At 44.4% G+C, this 17,087-nt stretch overlaps 1 protein-coding gene across 1 annotated transcript in view; it reads left to right on the forward strand.

Annotated features, from left to right (window-relative positions):
* Positions 1-5,672: 5,672 nt before the first annotated feature.
* The window catches only part of arhgef16 (Rho guanine nucleotide exchange factor (GEF) 16), a 37,972-nt gene continuing 26,557 nt past the window's right edge, over positions 5,673-17,087 (forward strand). Inside the window, exons 1-3 of the mRNA XM_048561780.2 lie at positions 5,673-5,824; positions 14,842-15,531; positions 16,525-16,576. Coding sequence (XP_048417737.2) covers positions 14,965-15,531; positions 16,525-16,576 — 619 coding nt within the window. The 5' untranslated portion in view covers positions 5,673-5,824; positions 14,842-14,964. The remainder of the gene's footprint in view (positions 5,825-14,841; positions 15,532-16,524; positions 16,577-17,087) is intronic.

Consider the following 17,087-nt stretch of genomic DNA (forward strand, 5'->3'; position numbering starts at 1 on the left):
TTTCCAAAAATTCTGGTCACTCAAAAATGTCGCTCAGAAGATATGCCCCACTGTGTCAAGATTTCTCCTTTGTTGTAAAAGTTCTTCGTCATCAGCTCTTAATTCTTTCAAAACCAGTAGATTAAACAAGATCCTGCATCTGGGAAACACTTCTGTAATCTTCCACCTCCTTTGCAAGACTTAGAAAGATCCTGTCAGACATGATCATCCTTCAATTGCAACATCCATCATTTCTCAGTCTCCCTCCTTCCTCTCTTGCAATTATTTTTCATCTTTCTGTTGTATCATAATCAGAAGCCCTTTGAGCTATTCCATTGCCATGCCTCCTAAATTGAAATGAGTCTACACACTGTTTATTTCTCTCAGCGTCATCAATATCTCATTGAGACTTATTGCACCGTTTTCTACTCTTTCTCAGGATTCCAAAGTGTGGAATTCTTCTCCAAAATTGACATCATGTAACCTAATTTACTTATTCTTCTTCCCATGTTGTTTTCCATCCTCTACTTTGTGCCCTAGCTCCTTCATCGAGGACTTTCAAGTTAACAGGAGGGCTCTAGCAACTCTGTTAAGTTACTTAAGTCATTGAGTAAGGTATCGGGTTTGCTTAGACAGGTCATTGGCTAGCAACCTCAGCTGCAAGTGTTCATGTGGTAATATTAGGTAGAAGCCAAAATTCGATTAATTCATTATATCCCTCAAGTGAAGCCAATGGAACAGACAAGTGTCACCTGATTCTGAGAATGGTGAGGTGCTTTGTTCAGGGCCTCAGTAAAAGAAACTCAGATCTTCCTAAAGGTGGGGAGAAAATCATCCCAAAGGAAGGAAAAACCTTAAATTAAACATAACTTTAAGCCAGTTATTTAGTTTGAGACTGTTATTTTCTTTATATCTGCAAGAGAGGGCACTATATTATGCACATACACACAATGATGAACGTGAGTCATCTGACTGGTACAGGCTGGCACCATTTACAATGCAGAAAAACACCCATAAGTGGTGAAATATCTTGCCAGAGAACACTGTAAAAACTATTTACGTTAAAAATGAACTCTTCACTTCTATTTTTTCCCAAAGTGTCATACTCCAGGGTTAAAATTGGAAAAAAGAGAAGATACAAGAACTTTTTTAAATTCCCAAATCATTATTCTGTTGCTCCTTGAGGCAATGGTACAGCATTCCTTGTTATTCAGCAGAATAAGAGTTAAAACATCAGTGCTGTCTTTGTTTTGTAATTGCGGTCAGTTCCTGTTTATTCAACATTTTATGGTGTCAACTTTGGCTCAGTGATAGCTTTCTCGTCTCTGCAATCTGAAGGTTGAAGATTTACGCCCCACCCCAGATACAATTGCACAATCTGAGCAGACCGTGCAGGATAAGACAGTGCTACAATACCGTTTTAAGGGCATGATGTTAAAGCAAGGATCTTTTATCCTCACAGACGGACATCACCATAGGAAGTGCAGGGGAGTTTTCCCTGGTGCTCTGACTTAGCGTTCCCGCTGACACAAGCCACCTATTAATGGATTACATCTCTGTTTGTCAGACTGGGTAAAAACAAGGTCTAATGTGACAATATTGTCAAATTCAAAAGGTAATCCATTGTCCATGAAGAGCTTTGGGATGTTTGGAGGATGTGGATGCTGCTTTCCAAACTTCAGACTTTCAAAAAATTCTGTTCCTGAAGAACTGCAGTCAGTCAATCAGATTAAAGAGAACAACCCCTCTGGTGCTACTTGGAGCAACTGGTTAGACGGGTTTTTCAGTTTGGCAGTAATTTATTTTCTGGATTTGAAGTCCTGGTGCTGATAAATCAAACGGGAAATGGTTTTGTGTAACCTAATACATTGCTGATATATTTTTCTTCAGGTAATGCAAATCCAAGGATCACTACCTCATTTTCTGGGTTAATGACAATTATTCTGCCACAGTTTGAGGAGGGAACACTTCTCAATAACGTGCATGACAGTTTATGCTCTCTCCATGAGTGCGTAATATTCTGAGGCCTGAGTGGTAGAGGTTGCTTGTATTGGGACAATTGGTTTGTCCTGAATCTGTTTAATAAGCTCTACTCTCAGCGTCTAGTTCAAACCCTGTCACTAAACAGATGGGGTTTGTCACATGGTACCTGTGTTTTCACCTTTTTTAAATACTTGTTGCAGATATATAAAGGCTGTTTTCCATTGACAACTTGAGCCTGGAATAGCAATGGTTGACCAAAGACCTGCTCCAGCAGAAGCTGACTGATTCAATCAAGAGCTGCTTGGCCCACTTTATCTTCTGCAGCTCCATTTTTACACAAGCAGTGCATGGTTGCAGTATGAAATACCACAGGATAGACTGCAGTGACCTATCAAATCCAAACAACAATGGGCAGCAATGGGAGCATAATTGGACCAAACCATCAGCCTCTGGATGACTGGAGACCAAGCACATCCAGAAACATATACATTGGTGCATCAGAATATCATAAGAACCCCAATGAAGCAGGAATTGCTCGTGAAGTTTGTGCTTCTGACAGACAATTCCCTGGCTCCACAGGACCCTCCGTAAATGTCTCTACCAATTAAAATCAGAGGCTTGGTAAAGTCCACCTTGTTTACCTGGGTAGTCCCTAGCAAACGACAGATTATAATCACATCAAGCTCTTGCACAACTGTTTAACTGACACAAATACAAACTGAAAGAGCTGCAGATGCTGGAAATCAAACAACAACAGAAATCACTGGAAAATCTCAGCAGGTCTGGCAGCATCTGCAGAGAGAAAGCAGAATTAATGTTTCAAGTTCAGTAATTCTTATTCAGACCTGAAGGTGGATAGGAAAATGTTGGTTTATATGTAGAAGATAGGGCAGGGGGAGGGGGTAAGGAGTAAATGGTAGGTGGGGATAGAGCCCAAAGAGAGAGAAGAACAGATGGACAGACAAAGGAGTGGATAATGGTCAGTGTGAGAGAATGAATAAATATCAGTGGGCAATTATTGGCTAACAATGGCTGGTGTAAATAGCGGACTCTGTAATAACAGAGCCTGGTGTGTGAGGGGCTGGGGTAAGCCCACGTGAAGGCGACTCAAGTCCTAAAATTGTTGAACTCAATATTGAGTCCAAAAGGCTGCAGGGTCCCCAAGCAGAAAATGAGGTGTTGTTCTTCCAGCTCGCACTGAGCTGTGCGGGAGCAATGCAGCAAGCCTGAGACAGAGATATTGGTCAGGATAACCTTATTCAACTGACACCCTCTACCTCCCTACTGATCAAACCTGATTGTTCACTGAACCCGCTACATCCTCTAACTATCCTCAACTCCCACCTTACCCCTAACCCCATCACCAGATCATCCACCTGACTCCATCCCTAACCATTAACCACACATGCCAGTTGTCCTGCACTGCCTTTCTACTGACTGTCTTAGCCACTACTCCCCCTTACCATCTGATCCACACCTTTTGGTCTAGCCCCTACCAAACCCTGATGCCCTGATTATTCACCTGACTCAGAGACTCCATCCCTGACCCCCTCAACTAGATCCCAATAACCCCAACTCATTCCAATCCCTCTATACACCTTCACCTCCCCACCCCTGACCATCCAAGTCCCCTTGACCCTCTGGCATCACCGTGGCCCTCCATCCCAACCCCAACCTGACACTCCAATTGCCCAGACAGTCCTGACTTGAGCTAAGTTAGCCTCACCACTGTGTTACTGCAGTACCCTATCCAGCAGTGACCTCACCCAGCAACCAGCCTGACCCAGCTGCCATTGTAGCCCACAATCACACTGAGAATCTCGTTACGTGTCTCAAAGTTTTTCAGTCTGTTAGTGAATGAAGACTCGTGGAATACATCCAACTACTACTGTAAAAGAGGTGTGGCTTGTCTTCCCAATGAACCAGCCAGCGTTGCAGTGAAAGATTCCAATATCAGGAAGACTTCACGTCTCTGAAAAGTCTGGAGTTTGTAAGACACAGAAATACAGAGACCAGCGAAGGCGCAAAAGCGAAGGAGCAGCAACGGCAACATGTTGTTGATTTCTGGTCACAGAGGATTCAGGTCGTTATCTCCAAATTCGACTCCCAATGCCGTTCCCACTTGAAACATTTTATTGCCCCTTCATTATTAGCAGGTCAACATTTTAGCTACCTAGCAGCACCAGTGACACTGGCATGAGAGCTGCTGTCTCATCCCGGGCTTTCCTGCACTTTCCATTAAGATCACAGCTATTCTTTTTCTTTATATCCATATGTGCTCTGACACACAACTGAACATTTTGGTCCCCCCATCACCAAATCACCAGTGGTATGTTTCTCATTTATTAACCACCACCAGTAACCATCTGTGTCTCCCAATTGGCTAATTTATATTGCAGCTACCCAAGGCTGAGGGAGGTATATTGAGGACGAAATGAACATAGAGTTGGAAGCACTCTACCTCCTGTGGTGGCCACCTTTCTCTAAAGGATTCAAGAGTACTAATAGGCAGTGGGTGTTCCTTCTGCATGGACAGCTGGACAAGAGCGTAGCTGTGGAAGAGGGGCAGACAGTTAGATGGCAGAACGGGATTCACCACAATCAAGTTGAAGACAACAAATGCAGGCCCTGCCAGCAATGTTCACTCTCCAAGAATGAATAATAAAAGTTCAACTAGCCTGTTTGATCAGTAGCCTGTTCACCACCTTGAACATTCACTGTCTCCGTCACCAACACACAGGAACGGCAGTGTGAGGCATCTGCGAGGTGAATTGTACCAACTCGCCAAGCCTCGCTGCTCAGCACCTTCCAAACGCACCACCGAGATGGACCAGATTCATACAGGTACTGTCACGTGTCAGCTCCCCTCCAAACCACTCACCATTCTGTCTTGGAGATGCGTTGCAGTTTGTTCACTGTCACTGGGTCATAATCCTGGATCGCCCGACTTCCATTCCAAAACTCCGGAGCACCATCTCCTTTCCACGGCATTTAGGGAAAGGAAATTAATTGCTGGCCACGCCAGCAATGTTGACATTCAATAACATAAATATTTGACTGTTTTTGGTTGAGTCTAAATCGCACTGATAGCAGCGTAAGTACAGAGGTCCAATTAACACGCTCCTTCTTGGCCCATCAAGTTGGTTCAGCAACTTGAATGAAAAACTGCTGGTTTGAAAGAAAGGGAGGTTTGAAAGCTACTGTTAGTATCTGCTGTGCACTGACATACTAAACCGGGACCTGCTGGTCACTGCAGGTTGACAGGTAGATACTGTGCTAAGAGATGCAGGTTTACAGATAGAGACCGGGCTGGGAGCTGCTGCTTTACAGGTAGAAGTTGTGCTGTGATCTGCTGGTTTACAGGTAGAAGTTGTGCTGGGAGCTGTTGGTTTACAGGTAGATGTTGTGCTGGGAGCTGTTGGTTTACAGGTAGATGTTGTGCTGGGAGCTGCTGGTTTACAGGCAGATGTTGAGCTGGGAGCTGTTGGTTTACAGGTAGATGTTGTGCTGGGAGCTGCTGGTTTACAGGCAGATGTTGAGCTGGGAGCTGCTGGTTTACAGGTAGATGTTGTGCTGGGAGCTGTTGGTTTACAGGTAGATGTTGAGCGGAGAGCTGTTGGTTTACAGGTAGAGGCCGGGCTGGGAGCTGCTGGTTTTCAGGTAAATGTTACCTTTCACATTCACGCACCTGACGCGACGTGCGGCTGCGCCGGAGTTTGCGGAAGTTTTTCAGCGAAGTTCAGTTTGCGCCAAATCTGGGATACGACAGGAACGGGGGGAGAAAGACTGCCTCTTCCATTCGAATTTCAGCCCCCGTCCCGGTTCAGAGTGGGGACTTGGAGAAATGATGTTAAATCTGAAGGTACGTGGTCCCGTTTGAACAAATTTATCTCGTGTTGGAGCTGCAGTGAAATAGCAGAGTTTGGGGGGAATTAGTCATTCCGTCAATACTTGAAATTGTCGAAAAACGTAAACTGTAATTTCGTGGTGTGGGGGTGAGACAACTCGTGTCATCTCCCTCGGTGAGAATGATTCCCAACGGAAGTGCAAGTCTAGTGATACAATTAATTCAAAGCTGCCGAGGTTTTCAGAAAATTGGCCAGAAATTTGGGGATCCGTGTTACTTGTGCAGTCGGGACGGTTCCTGATGAATTCGGTGGGACTTATACGCGGGTTTGGGCGTGAGAAACAGCTGCACACCTTTCCCTGGTGTCCTGTCCTTCCGGTAAATTTCTCGTAGCGTGATAAAGCATTGGACCTGGATTTTACAGCGGAGCGTTGTTAGTGCTGGGCGGGGCTGGACACAAGAGAACAGCAACATTTCTTTAGAATGACGCCCCTTACTGTGGTAAAACGCCCCAGGGTCATCACTGGAGTCTCACTACCAACTGAACAGTGACAGTTGACCAAAGGAAGTATGAGGACAACTGAGCCAAACACTTGGTCAAAGAGTTGGGTTTTATAGACTTCATACATAAAGTGCTCATTTCCTTGACTGCAGTTCTCAATGCCTCAGGACTTGCAAAGTATGACAATGTGTTGAGATGACAAGATGTAGAGCTGGATGAACACAGCAGGCCAGGCAGCATCAGAGGAGCAGGAAGGCTGACTTTTCGGGTCGGGACCCTTCTTCAGAAATGGGGGAGGGCAAGGGGTTTCTGAAATAAATAGAGAGAGAGAGAGAGAGAGAGAGGGTGAGGTGATGATGGAAGGTGGATAAAGGAGCAGAAAGGTGGAGAGGAGACAGACAGGTCAAGGAGGTGGGGATGCAGCCAGTAAAGGTGAGTGTAGGTATGGAGTTGGGCTGGGGGTTGGTCAGTTGAGGGAAGACGGACAGGTCAAGGAGACGGGGATGAGGCTAGCATGCGGCGGGGGTGGGTCAGTGAAGTGGGTACGGAGTACACAGAGGGAGGGGGACACAGCCTTTGTAATTGTCCAGTGGGTTTGCGATCCTTTCAGCTTCTCTGGATGAGAGTGAAGGCAGCGGAATTGGATGAGCTAGATCTCCGTGGCAGAGGAGGTGTTTCAAGAGATTGGAATAAAACAAGCCAGTTGTGGTATAAGGAAAGAGTACACTAAGATAGGGGTTGACAACATTGGCTGCCTGGTGCCAGGGTTTGGGAAAATTTGTTCAGGGCTGAAGAAGAACCTGCAGTGAGAGGAGGATGCTCCAGTCATCATGGTCTGACAGTACCAACAATGCAGGACAAAAGATAGAGGTTCTATAGTGTGACCACACAGGAGGACAACTGTAGAGATTCTGCAGTTTGAGAATACAGATTTGATTCGCTATTGTCACATGTGTCTTGCACACACCAACCAACATGACTTGTAGTTGCCAACCACTTTACCTCCTCCCCCTCCCACTCTCCAGGTGACATGTCTATCCTTGGCCTCCTCCACTGTCAGAGTGAGGCCAAACGTAAACTGGAGGGACAACACCTCATATTTTGCCCTGGGAGCTTACAGCCCAATGGCCTGAATATTGGATCTCACCAGCTTCAAAATCTCTCCTCCCGCAACCTGTCCTTCTTCCTGAACACCTATCCAGTCCACCCTTCCCACTGCCCAACCTACCTGCATTCACCTATCATCATCTCACCTGTCCTCCCCTCCCAGCCCCACCCTGTCTGTCTGTTTATTTCTGGGCTCCCTCCCTCTCCCCAGTCCTGATGAAAGGTTTCAGCCCAAAATGTTGACTTTCCTGCTCCTCGGATGCTGCCTGACCTGCGGTGCTTTTCCAATTTCACATTTATTGACCAACATCTGAAGTCCTCACTATCTCCAAGTAACAGAATATAGCGTTACAGCTATAGAGAAGCTGCAGAGAAAGATCAGATGTAATGTCTGAGAGGCCCCTTCTGATAACAGCAGGGGTGAAGCTGTTCTCATTGGTGTTTTGAAACATTTGTATTTTATGCCTGATGGAAGAAAGTGGAAACATCTATGATAATGTTGGCTGCTTTCTTGGGACAGTGGGAAGTATAGGCAGAGTCGATGGAAGGAAGGCTGGTTTTTGTAATAGATTGGGGCTGCGTTCACTACTCTCTGTAGCTCCTTGAGATGAGGATAGAGGTTCTACAGTGTGAGGGCACAGGAGGGCACGTATCACAATTCTGCAGTGTGAGAACATAGGTGCTAAATTAGAAGCAAAACCTTAAAGATTTTGATCTCTGCAATACTATCTGACCCATGGCATAGAAAAATTCAGATCAGAGAGGTAAATGCACAGCTAAAAGACTTGTGTGGTTTATGATTTGTGAGCATTGACACCATTACAGGGAATAGTGAGGGCACTGGTAGTTGGGGGTGGGGCGGGGGGTGGCTGTCCGCAGTGTCATTGGGATGGTCTGCACCTGAACCATGCTGAAGCCAGTGTTCCTGGCATAACTAGGGAAGTAGAGAGGATTTTAAACTAAATAGTGGGAACAAGGAATTAAATTTGGGAAGATGTGGCAAATCAAAGCTTAGAGTCACGGCTGAAGAGCAAAGTATTAATATCAGAAATGGTAAATTGTTACAGGAAGGGAGATGGAGAATATAAATCGAAGAGTCAATAAGATTGGAATTTACACAGGCAATAAAAGGATAGAACCAAAGGCTCTGCAGCTAACATTCAAAACAAAACTTTAATTTAGATAAATGTGAGGTGTTGCATTTTGGTAAGGCAAATCAGGGTTGACTAGTAGGGTCCTGGGGAGTGTTGCCGAACAAAGAGACCTTGGAGTGCAGATTCATAGATCCTTGAAGGTGGAGTTGCGGGTAGATGGGACAGTGAAGAAGGCATTTGGTATGCTTGCCTTTGTTGGTCAGTCCCACTGAGTTAGGAGGTCATGTTGCAGGTGTACAGCACATTGATAGGCCACTTTTGAAACACTGCGTTCAGTTCTGGTCTCCCTGCTATAGGAAAGATATTGTGAAACTTAAGAGTTCAGAAAAGATTTACAAGGATTCTGGAGTTGGAAGGTTTGAGCTATAGGGAGAGGATGTGGCTATTTTCCCTGGAGGCTGAGGGGTGACCTTCTAGAAGTTTATAAAAACATGAGGGGCATGGATAGGGTGAATAGCCATGCTCTGTTATTCAGGTAGAGGAGTCCAAAACTAGGTTTAAGGTGAGAGGGGAGAGATTTGAAAGGGATCTAAGGGGCAGCTTTCTCGTGGAAAGGGTGGTACATGGATGGAATGAGCTGCCAGTGGAAGTGGTGGAGACTGATACAATTACAAATTTAAAAGGCATCTGGATGGCTACATAAATAGGAAGAGCTTAGAGGGATATGGGCCGAATGCTGGCAACTGGGACTAGATTAATTTAGGATATGTGGTCAGCATGGACGAGGTGGACCACAGGATCTGTTTTTGTGCTGTATGTCACTATGACTCTATAAAACAGATAAACTAAGAGAGCAAAAAGGAGTAAATAAGAATGATCTGGTAGCCAACACAGAAACACGGCTGTAGGATATCATTGATTGGGATCTGAATCTTACCAGGTGTAGGACACTTAGGGTAGACCAGAAAAGGTGGAAATGTGGCTCTGTTAGTTGATGATGGTGTTATCACCATAAAGACAGACGAGCAAGTTCAGGAAAGGAAGATCAGGAAATAATTTGGGTAGAAATGACCATAAGATCATAAGGTATAGGAGCAGAATTAGGCCATTTTGCACACTGAGTCTGCTCCACCATTTGATCACGACTGGTATGTTTCTCATCCCCAATTTCCTGACTTTTCCCCATAAACCTGATCCCCATACCAATCAAGAACCCATCCATCTCTGTCTTAAATACAGTGAATGACTTGACCTTCACAGTCTTCTGCACAGTGGGTTCAACAGATTCACCATTCTCTAGCTGAAGAAATTCCTCCTCATCTCAATCTAAAGGTTCACCCCTTCATTTTCAGGCTGTGGTCTCGGATCCTAGTCTCTCCTACTAACGTAAAATCTTCTGCTTGTCCACTGTATCTGTGCCTGTCAGTATTCTATAAGTTTCATCCTTCTAAACCCTGCTGGGTACACACCCAGACTCCTCAACCACTTCTCAGATGACAAGCCTTTCATTCCAGGATCATTCTTGTAAACCTGCTCTGGACCCTCACCAATACTAGCACATCCTTCCTCAGACACAAGGCCCAAAGCTGCTCAAAATATTCCAAATGCAGTCTGACCAGCGCAGTACATCTCTTCTCTTGTATTTTAGCCCCTTTGAAATGGATGCTGACGTGGCAGTTAGGAAGGCAAATGCAAACTGAAGCCTTTCCCCCTTTAGCAAATAGTCTCTGCCTCTATTCTTCCAAACCAAATGAGAAATAGTGAAGGCAAGAAATCAATCACAAGACTGGTGTACATGCCTTTAACAGTATGCACATGGTAAGGTAAAGCAGGAAGGAAAAAACTGATAAAATGTGAGGGTGGACGAACACAGCAGGCCCAGCAGCATCTCAGGAGCACAAAATCTGTGTTCATCCAGCCTCACATTTTATTACCTTGGATTCTCCAGCATCTGCAGTTCCCATTATCACAGGAAAAAAATGAGTTTGTCAGAAGAACACGGCAATAATGATGGAAGATTTTAACCTAAATATAGACTGGAAAAGACAGATGGCCAAAGATACCCTGAATGATGAGTTCATAGAATGTTTTCAGGATAATTTCTGAGAACAACATGTTCTAGAGTCGAGCCAACCGAGAGAGCAGCCTGTAATAGACCTGATTTATGCAAGGAGATAGGGCACCTTTGCTGTGTGATAATTAATTAACCCTAACTGACAAAAAACATAATGAAATTGAATTATGTCTTCAGCTTCAGAGAGGGGTAAGATGTAACATGATGTGGAGCTGGAGGAGCACAGCAAGCCAGGCAGCATCAGAGGAGCAGGAAAGTTGATGTTTCGGGTCAGGAAGGGTGCTTTCCTGCTCCTCTGATGCTGCCTGGCCTGCTGTGTTCCTCCAGCTCCACATTGCGTTATCTCTGACTCCAGCATCGGCAGTTCTTACTATCTCTGAAAGAAGGGAAAGATTGCGTTTTTCTAAAAGAAAATTAAGTAGAAGGGTTAGGAAATGGATGAAATTAGAGCTGGTTAAAGTGACTTAGCAAATTAGATTGAAAGGGTAGGCCAATAGAGATGCCAGTACACAGAACAGATACATTACAATGAGTATGAAGAATTTCAGGGAACAGAACCATGATCTATGGTGAACTAGAAATGTTGAACATTTTATCACACTACAAGAAACAGCATAAAATTATGTGAAGGGGTCTGGTTCAGGTGGTTATGTCCCCACCTCTAGACTAGAAGGCTTGGGTTTAAGTCACATGCAACTTGAGTTCTGTCATAACATGTCTAAACAGTTTACTGAAAGCAATTATAGTAATAAAAAGACAATCAGGAAGTCAGAAGATTGGACAGAATAGTAAAGAACAAAATTCAAGGGATCACTAAAAATGAATGAGAAAAAGAGAGTGCAAGAGGAATCTAACGAGAAATAATAAAAAATATATAGTAAGGGCTGCTATAAATATTTAAAGAAAAGAGAATTGTTAACACTGTCTCTTTCCTCCCAAATGCTGCCAGGCTTCTTTCAGGACAACAAAATGTGAGGCTGGATGAACACAGCAGGCCAAGCAGCATCTCAGGAGCACAAAAGCTGACGTTTCGGGCCTAGACCCTTCATCCATGGATTCAAGGATGAAGGGTCTAGGCCCGAAACATCAGCTTTTGTGCTCCTGAGATGCTGCTTGGCCTGCTGTGTTCATCCAGCCTCACATTTTGTTGTCTTGGATTCTCCAGCATCTGCAGTTCCATTATCTCAGGCTTCTTTCAGTTGTCCAGTACTTCCTGTTTTCATCACATTTCAAAAGCATTTCTTGCAGAGCACAGCGCTCCAGAAATCTTTTGGTTCTGCAAACCATGTAATAATTTTAAGTTTATCCCTGCACCTCTGTGTTGAGTTTATTTACAAAACTTGGTGTTTCTGCAAATGTAACAATAGATAAATCCAGAAGTCGACATACAATTTCCCACCAAGGAAGTCCTCGTCCTCTTGGAAAAGTTTCTGACTAGAAAACAATCCTTTACACAGGACAGCACCTGGTTATGTTCCAGAAAGTTTCTTTGCTGAGTATCAAAAATTGTTAATAGTTGTGTTTTTGAAGGTCTGCTTAATCTTGTGGACAGATATTTCCTTTGACTAGAATTCTTTTTCAAATTCTTTAGTTAAAAACTAGAATTCTAACTTTAAATCATCTATCATTAAATAATGTGCAGTCAAAGATGAGATAAAATAATGTTAGTCCTTCCACCCAACTTGTCTCATTGTTTTTGGCAACCATTGATTATCACCATTTAACTGAACTCATTGATATTGACAGAGCTGAAAGGCAGCTGAATAAAATTGTTTGTCATCATTTGACAGTACAGGACTTGAGATTTGCAGAAAATGGCACATTTTGTTGTAGCTTTCTAGGCAACCTGCAAGACTACCAAAATCTACCTTTAACTAATTTGCTGAGTTGGGCGAAACAAGTAAAGGAAAACCGGACAGTATTTTGTCTCCTCATTGCCTGCATATTAACCAATGACAGAATACTTATCTATAGCTTCTGGCTTTCCCTATGATTTTGTATTCTTGTGAATTGTTCTGATGATTGCAAGATGAAAAAATGTGACAATGTCTCTTTATTTTCAGCAATGTTCATGATTGCTGATTTTGCTTTTCTCTCTTGATTAGCAAAATCTGACACAATTTGAAAAGCTGATGGCCATTTTAGTGAGATGTGGTACAAATAACCATTGTTCATGTTAGCTTATACCAAAAGCTCTTGAAGTAGAATGGGCAGGGTATGGATCCAGGGTGGTCACATCCTTTCTTTACCCCACACTTACAGCAAAGGTTTACTGGCAACTATTGAAACAAAGGAGTCCATCAGCTGCTTTTAATATCCTTACACTTTACGCATTGGGCACTGCATCCAAAAATGATGCACTGACCTGCCTTAGACAACAGGAGTAGGTGAAGTTTCAGAACTGGGATCAATCAATTCCCATCCGACGGCATTTGTGTCATTGTACGAACGGAGCTCAAAGATGTACAGGTTAGGGTGGATTGGCCATGCTAAATTGCCCATAATGTCCAGGGATGCATAGGCTAGGTACATTAGCCATGAGAAATGCAGGGTTATAGCAATAGGGAAGGGAGGCGTGGGATGTTGGAAGATCGGTGTGGACTCAATGGACCACACTGTAGGGATTCTGTGATTAGGAGAGCTTATAAGCAGTGATCTCTCTCTCTCTCTCTCTCTCTCTCTCTTTCTGACATACTGAGTTTCCGTATAGATTACTGTGTCCCCACGATGACCCAAATAATTGTTCGCTGAACAATATGCTCACTTGAGTAGAATGATGTGCGTTGGAGGATATTGAGCTGATGAATCAAAATCTTTCATTCCCACTGGATGGGGATTGGCTCCAATTTCTTAGTGACCAGCATATTAAGGGGGTTTGTGCCCTGCTGGTACAATATTAAGTTGAGCTCTGACAAGGGGCCTCTGCAGCTGACGCTCCTGAATCTATGAACCCCACTCCTCACCCCTTCGAGGACAGCATGTTATTTGTTTGACTAATCATTCTACTTGAGGCAGAAGCTGACGCAAAAGAAGCTAGTTGACCTTTGATCCTGTGGGTGTCAGCTGGTGTAAAATGCTCATTCTGTTTTGAAAATGACACAGTTTGTATGTGAGCAAAATTAAAACTTCATTGACAGCCACCTCTGTCATAATACTGGCAACAGAGGGAACCACTTGGGGACACTCAGGAAGGTCTTTCAACCTACAGAGTTCATCAGAAAGCCTGGCTTCGTAAAACTTTATCCGGCTTTTGGAAAGAGTGAGCACAATGTCACCTGATCCTTTTCACAATTGTAATTCATTCAAGGATTAAACCTGTATAACGACCCAACGTTAATTAAGCCTTTAAGTGTCTTGCAGCCAAATTGGTTTTTAAAAATAATTAAAAGGCTTTTAAGAACTTTGTGTTGTAACAAAGAGTCTCCCTCACATTTTGCTTCTTGCACCTCCTGAAGAGTAAGAGCACTGACTCTCACAGAGAACAGGCTACATAGGCCTTAAGCTTACTTCAGTAGTTTCTCCAATAACCTTTCGCTTTCAAAGAGCTATTTCACTGTTAGGCTGTCACATTCCTGATCTGGTGCCTCAGTTTCTACTGGGATTACTGCCAGTTCCAAACTTTCTGCGAACAGAACAACAGATAATCATATCACAGGATGGAGCTATGGTCCACATTGAAAAACGTGCACTCTCCAAAGTACCCCTTGAAGTTTCTGGAGTTTAATTCACTTTTACAGAGCGTTATAAAGAGCAGGCTTAGGAGCAGACAGTCATTCAGGTTGAATTTCAGATTTCATTCTGAGTGAAAGTCAGTTTAGTGATCCCTGAATCAAGTGGCCCTGCTTGTTAGGCAGAATTCACCTCCATAAAATAAAGCATCATCTAGTCTTTGAGATGGCACTATGGCACCTCCAATAATGTTACACTCCCCTGTTACGACACTGAGCATGGCCTAAAGTTCGTGCTCCAGTCTGGTGGGATTTGAACCCACAACCTTTGAATTCAGAGATGAGAGTGCACCAGGCCAAACCACAACAGGAAGAAAGTGAGGCAGGACTTCTGCTCATTTAGGAAGAGGCACAAAGTAGGCATTGTCCACTGTTTCAATGGGACCTCCCTTCAGGAGACCACTGTAGGGTATCAGGGACAACAAATGGTTCTTATTTGCTTATTAAGAACAAAATTAAGAAGCTTTTGGTCATGGGATGTGTAATTGGATCAGTAGTGATGCTATTCTTTATTTTCCTTGCTTTAGGAGGATGAGAAGTTCACGATTAGGAGTTTGCACGTCTTTGTGATGAGATGCCAAATTTCTGATGCCAATCCACAATCATTTTGACTCTTCTGTCACATCCACCGAAAAAGCTGAGCAAGCAAAATGTCTCAAAGGTATTCAGACAGTAACCTGGAAGAAGAGTCTCAGGTTTTGGTGTTGGAACAGACATTCAAGTCTGACTTCCAGATTAACTCTGATTCTGACAGGTTGGTGACTCAGAGTGGCAAATCTTCACTCCTGGGAATGGACAATCTGGCATTGGGCAGTGCCAATTCCATGCCATCGCTCTCAGATGTACCAAAGGTGGTTTTGAGCACAGACAGTCCAGCTGCACTGAAGAAGGGGCACCAGCAGATTATCCCCAGCAAATTGGCCGTGACAACCAAGACTAAGATGAGGCCTCAGAGCAGTGGGCCCTCCGGGAGGCGGGATAGTGGCAGGAGGGAAGTGCGGAGCATGCCACCAACTGACCTGCGGTATGAGGAGGGGAGTAATGCGGGGAGCTCAAGTGGGACACTGCAACGTAATCGCCGCAACATGTCGTATAAGGTGGCAACGGACAGCTTGTCTGAATACTCGGAGGAGAAGAAGCTGTTGTCTCCTCCCACACTGCCACCATTAGGAGAAATGCCAACAGTGCAACCAGCTCGAAGTCCAGGCAGGACCAAGGTAGGGCATATCTGATCATAGCTATGATGTATAAAGCTATCATCTTCCACCTATTATGCAAACACTAGTGATGTACCCCATCTCCCAGGATCTCCAGTGATGTCTCTGGTGCGCAAAGGTCCGTATGTGTGTAATCATAAAACAGGGTGGCTCAGTGGCTAGCACTGCTGCCTCACAGCGCCAGAGTCCCGGGTTCAGTTCCACCCTCGGGCAACTGTGTGTGTGTGTGTGGAATTTGCACATTCTCTCATTCTGCCTGTGTGGGTTTCCTCGCACAATCCACAGTTGTGCAGGTTAGGTAGATTGTCCATGCTAAATTGCCCAAATTTGTCCTGAAGTGTGCAGGATGGGTGGGTTAACCATGGGGGATTACAGGGATAGGGTGATGGGTCTGCGTGCGTTACTCTTCAAACGGTCAGCGTGGACTCAATGGGCAGAATGACCTGCTTCCACACTGCAGGCATTCTATGAATATTGAATAACTTTCCACAATACTGACCAATTGTGCAGAAGAGCTGAAACTGAGGAACTGATATCTGTGAGCCCTACCCCAAGGAGAGCTGGCACATGTCATCTACCTACCTCCCTCCCCCAAAAGGGAGAGTCATCGCCTTTGGGACTGTTGCCCCTCCCTCAGGAGAGGGCAGACATTTAATCTGGGTTGGGGGGCAGGGGACTGCGAACTTTGATTCAATGCTTAGTAACTATTAATCAGTTATCATTCAAGATAAAAATAGAAGCATATGGCCTTGGGTGAATTGGCATGCCTCTGGACTGGAAGGCATGAGTTCAACTCCCAATTCAGAATGTGATGGTCATCCATGCGGGTTATAGGATATCCAAACAGATTTGCTAACAATTGCAATAAAATGGTAGCAAAGGAGAAGTTTGCATTTTGAATTATCTCGCAATCTGGAGGATTAGGGACACTCACAGTTGCGTCCTCTTCTTTGTTTGACTTTATAATTTTAACAACTGGTCTCTTTCCCTTAGCGAACATTAGGAAGAAAGAAAGGACCCAGAAATCGAAGTTCCTTTAAGGATGGTAAGAGCAAGGCGAGTGTGAGGATGGAACATGGGCGGAAGCATTCAAAGCACTTTGGAAATCATTTTGCCTGGGTGGAGTCGGGTGGGGGTGTGTAGTGGTATGGTTTTGGGGAGTTTGTGGATATTGGGACTTGGCAAATTATTTAAAGCTTTGTACATTCTGCTCCGAAGCATTCAGCAAAGGGAGAAACAATTAGTTTGTCTGGTTTTGACGGTTGAGCAAGAAAAATTGGCCAGGAACCCTGGGAGAACTCCCTGCTGAGTTCCCTCGTGGTCAAGCAGTTCGCACTTTGTTTTAGTGCCTGGATTGTTGCACGTGGGGAAGGGTTTGTAAAGAACAGCCCCACCCCCGGCAGCTCACCACCGTCTTCTCAAGGACAGCTAGGGATGGGCAATGAAAGCTGGCTCAGCCAGAAAGGTCCACACCCCTGTAAACAATGTTATTGTCCACCAGACATGCCCCAGTATTAGCATCATTACCAGTGATGAGTCCAGAATGGTAATTAGAA

This window comes from Stegostoma tigrinum, chromosome 28 (assembly GCF_030684315.1).
Source record: "Stegostoma tigrinum isolate sSteTig4 chromosome 28, sSteTig4.hap1, whole genome shotgun sequence".
Lineage (NCBI taxonomy): Eukaryota > Metazoa > Chordata > Chondrichthyes > Orectolobiformes > Stegostomatidae > Stegostoma > Stegostoma tigrinum.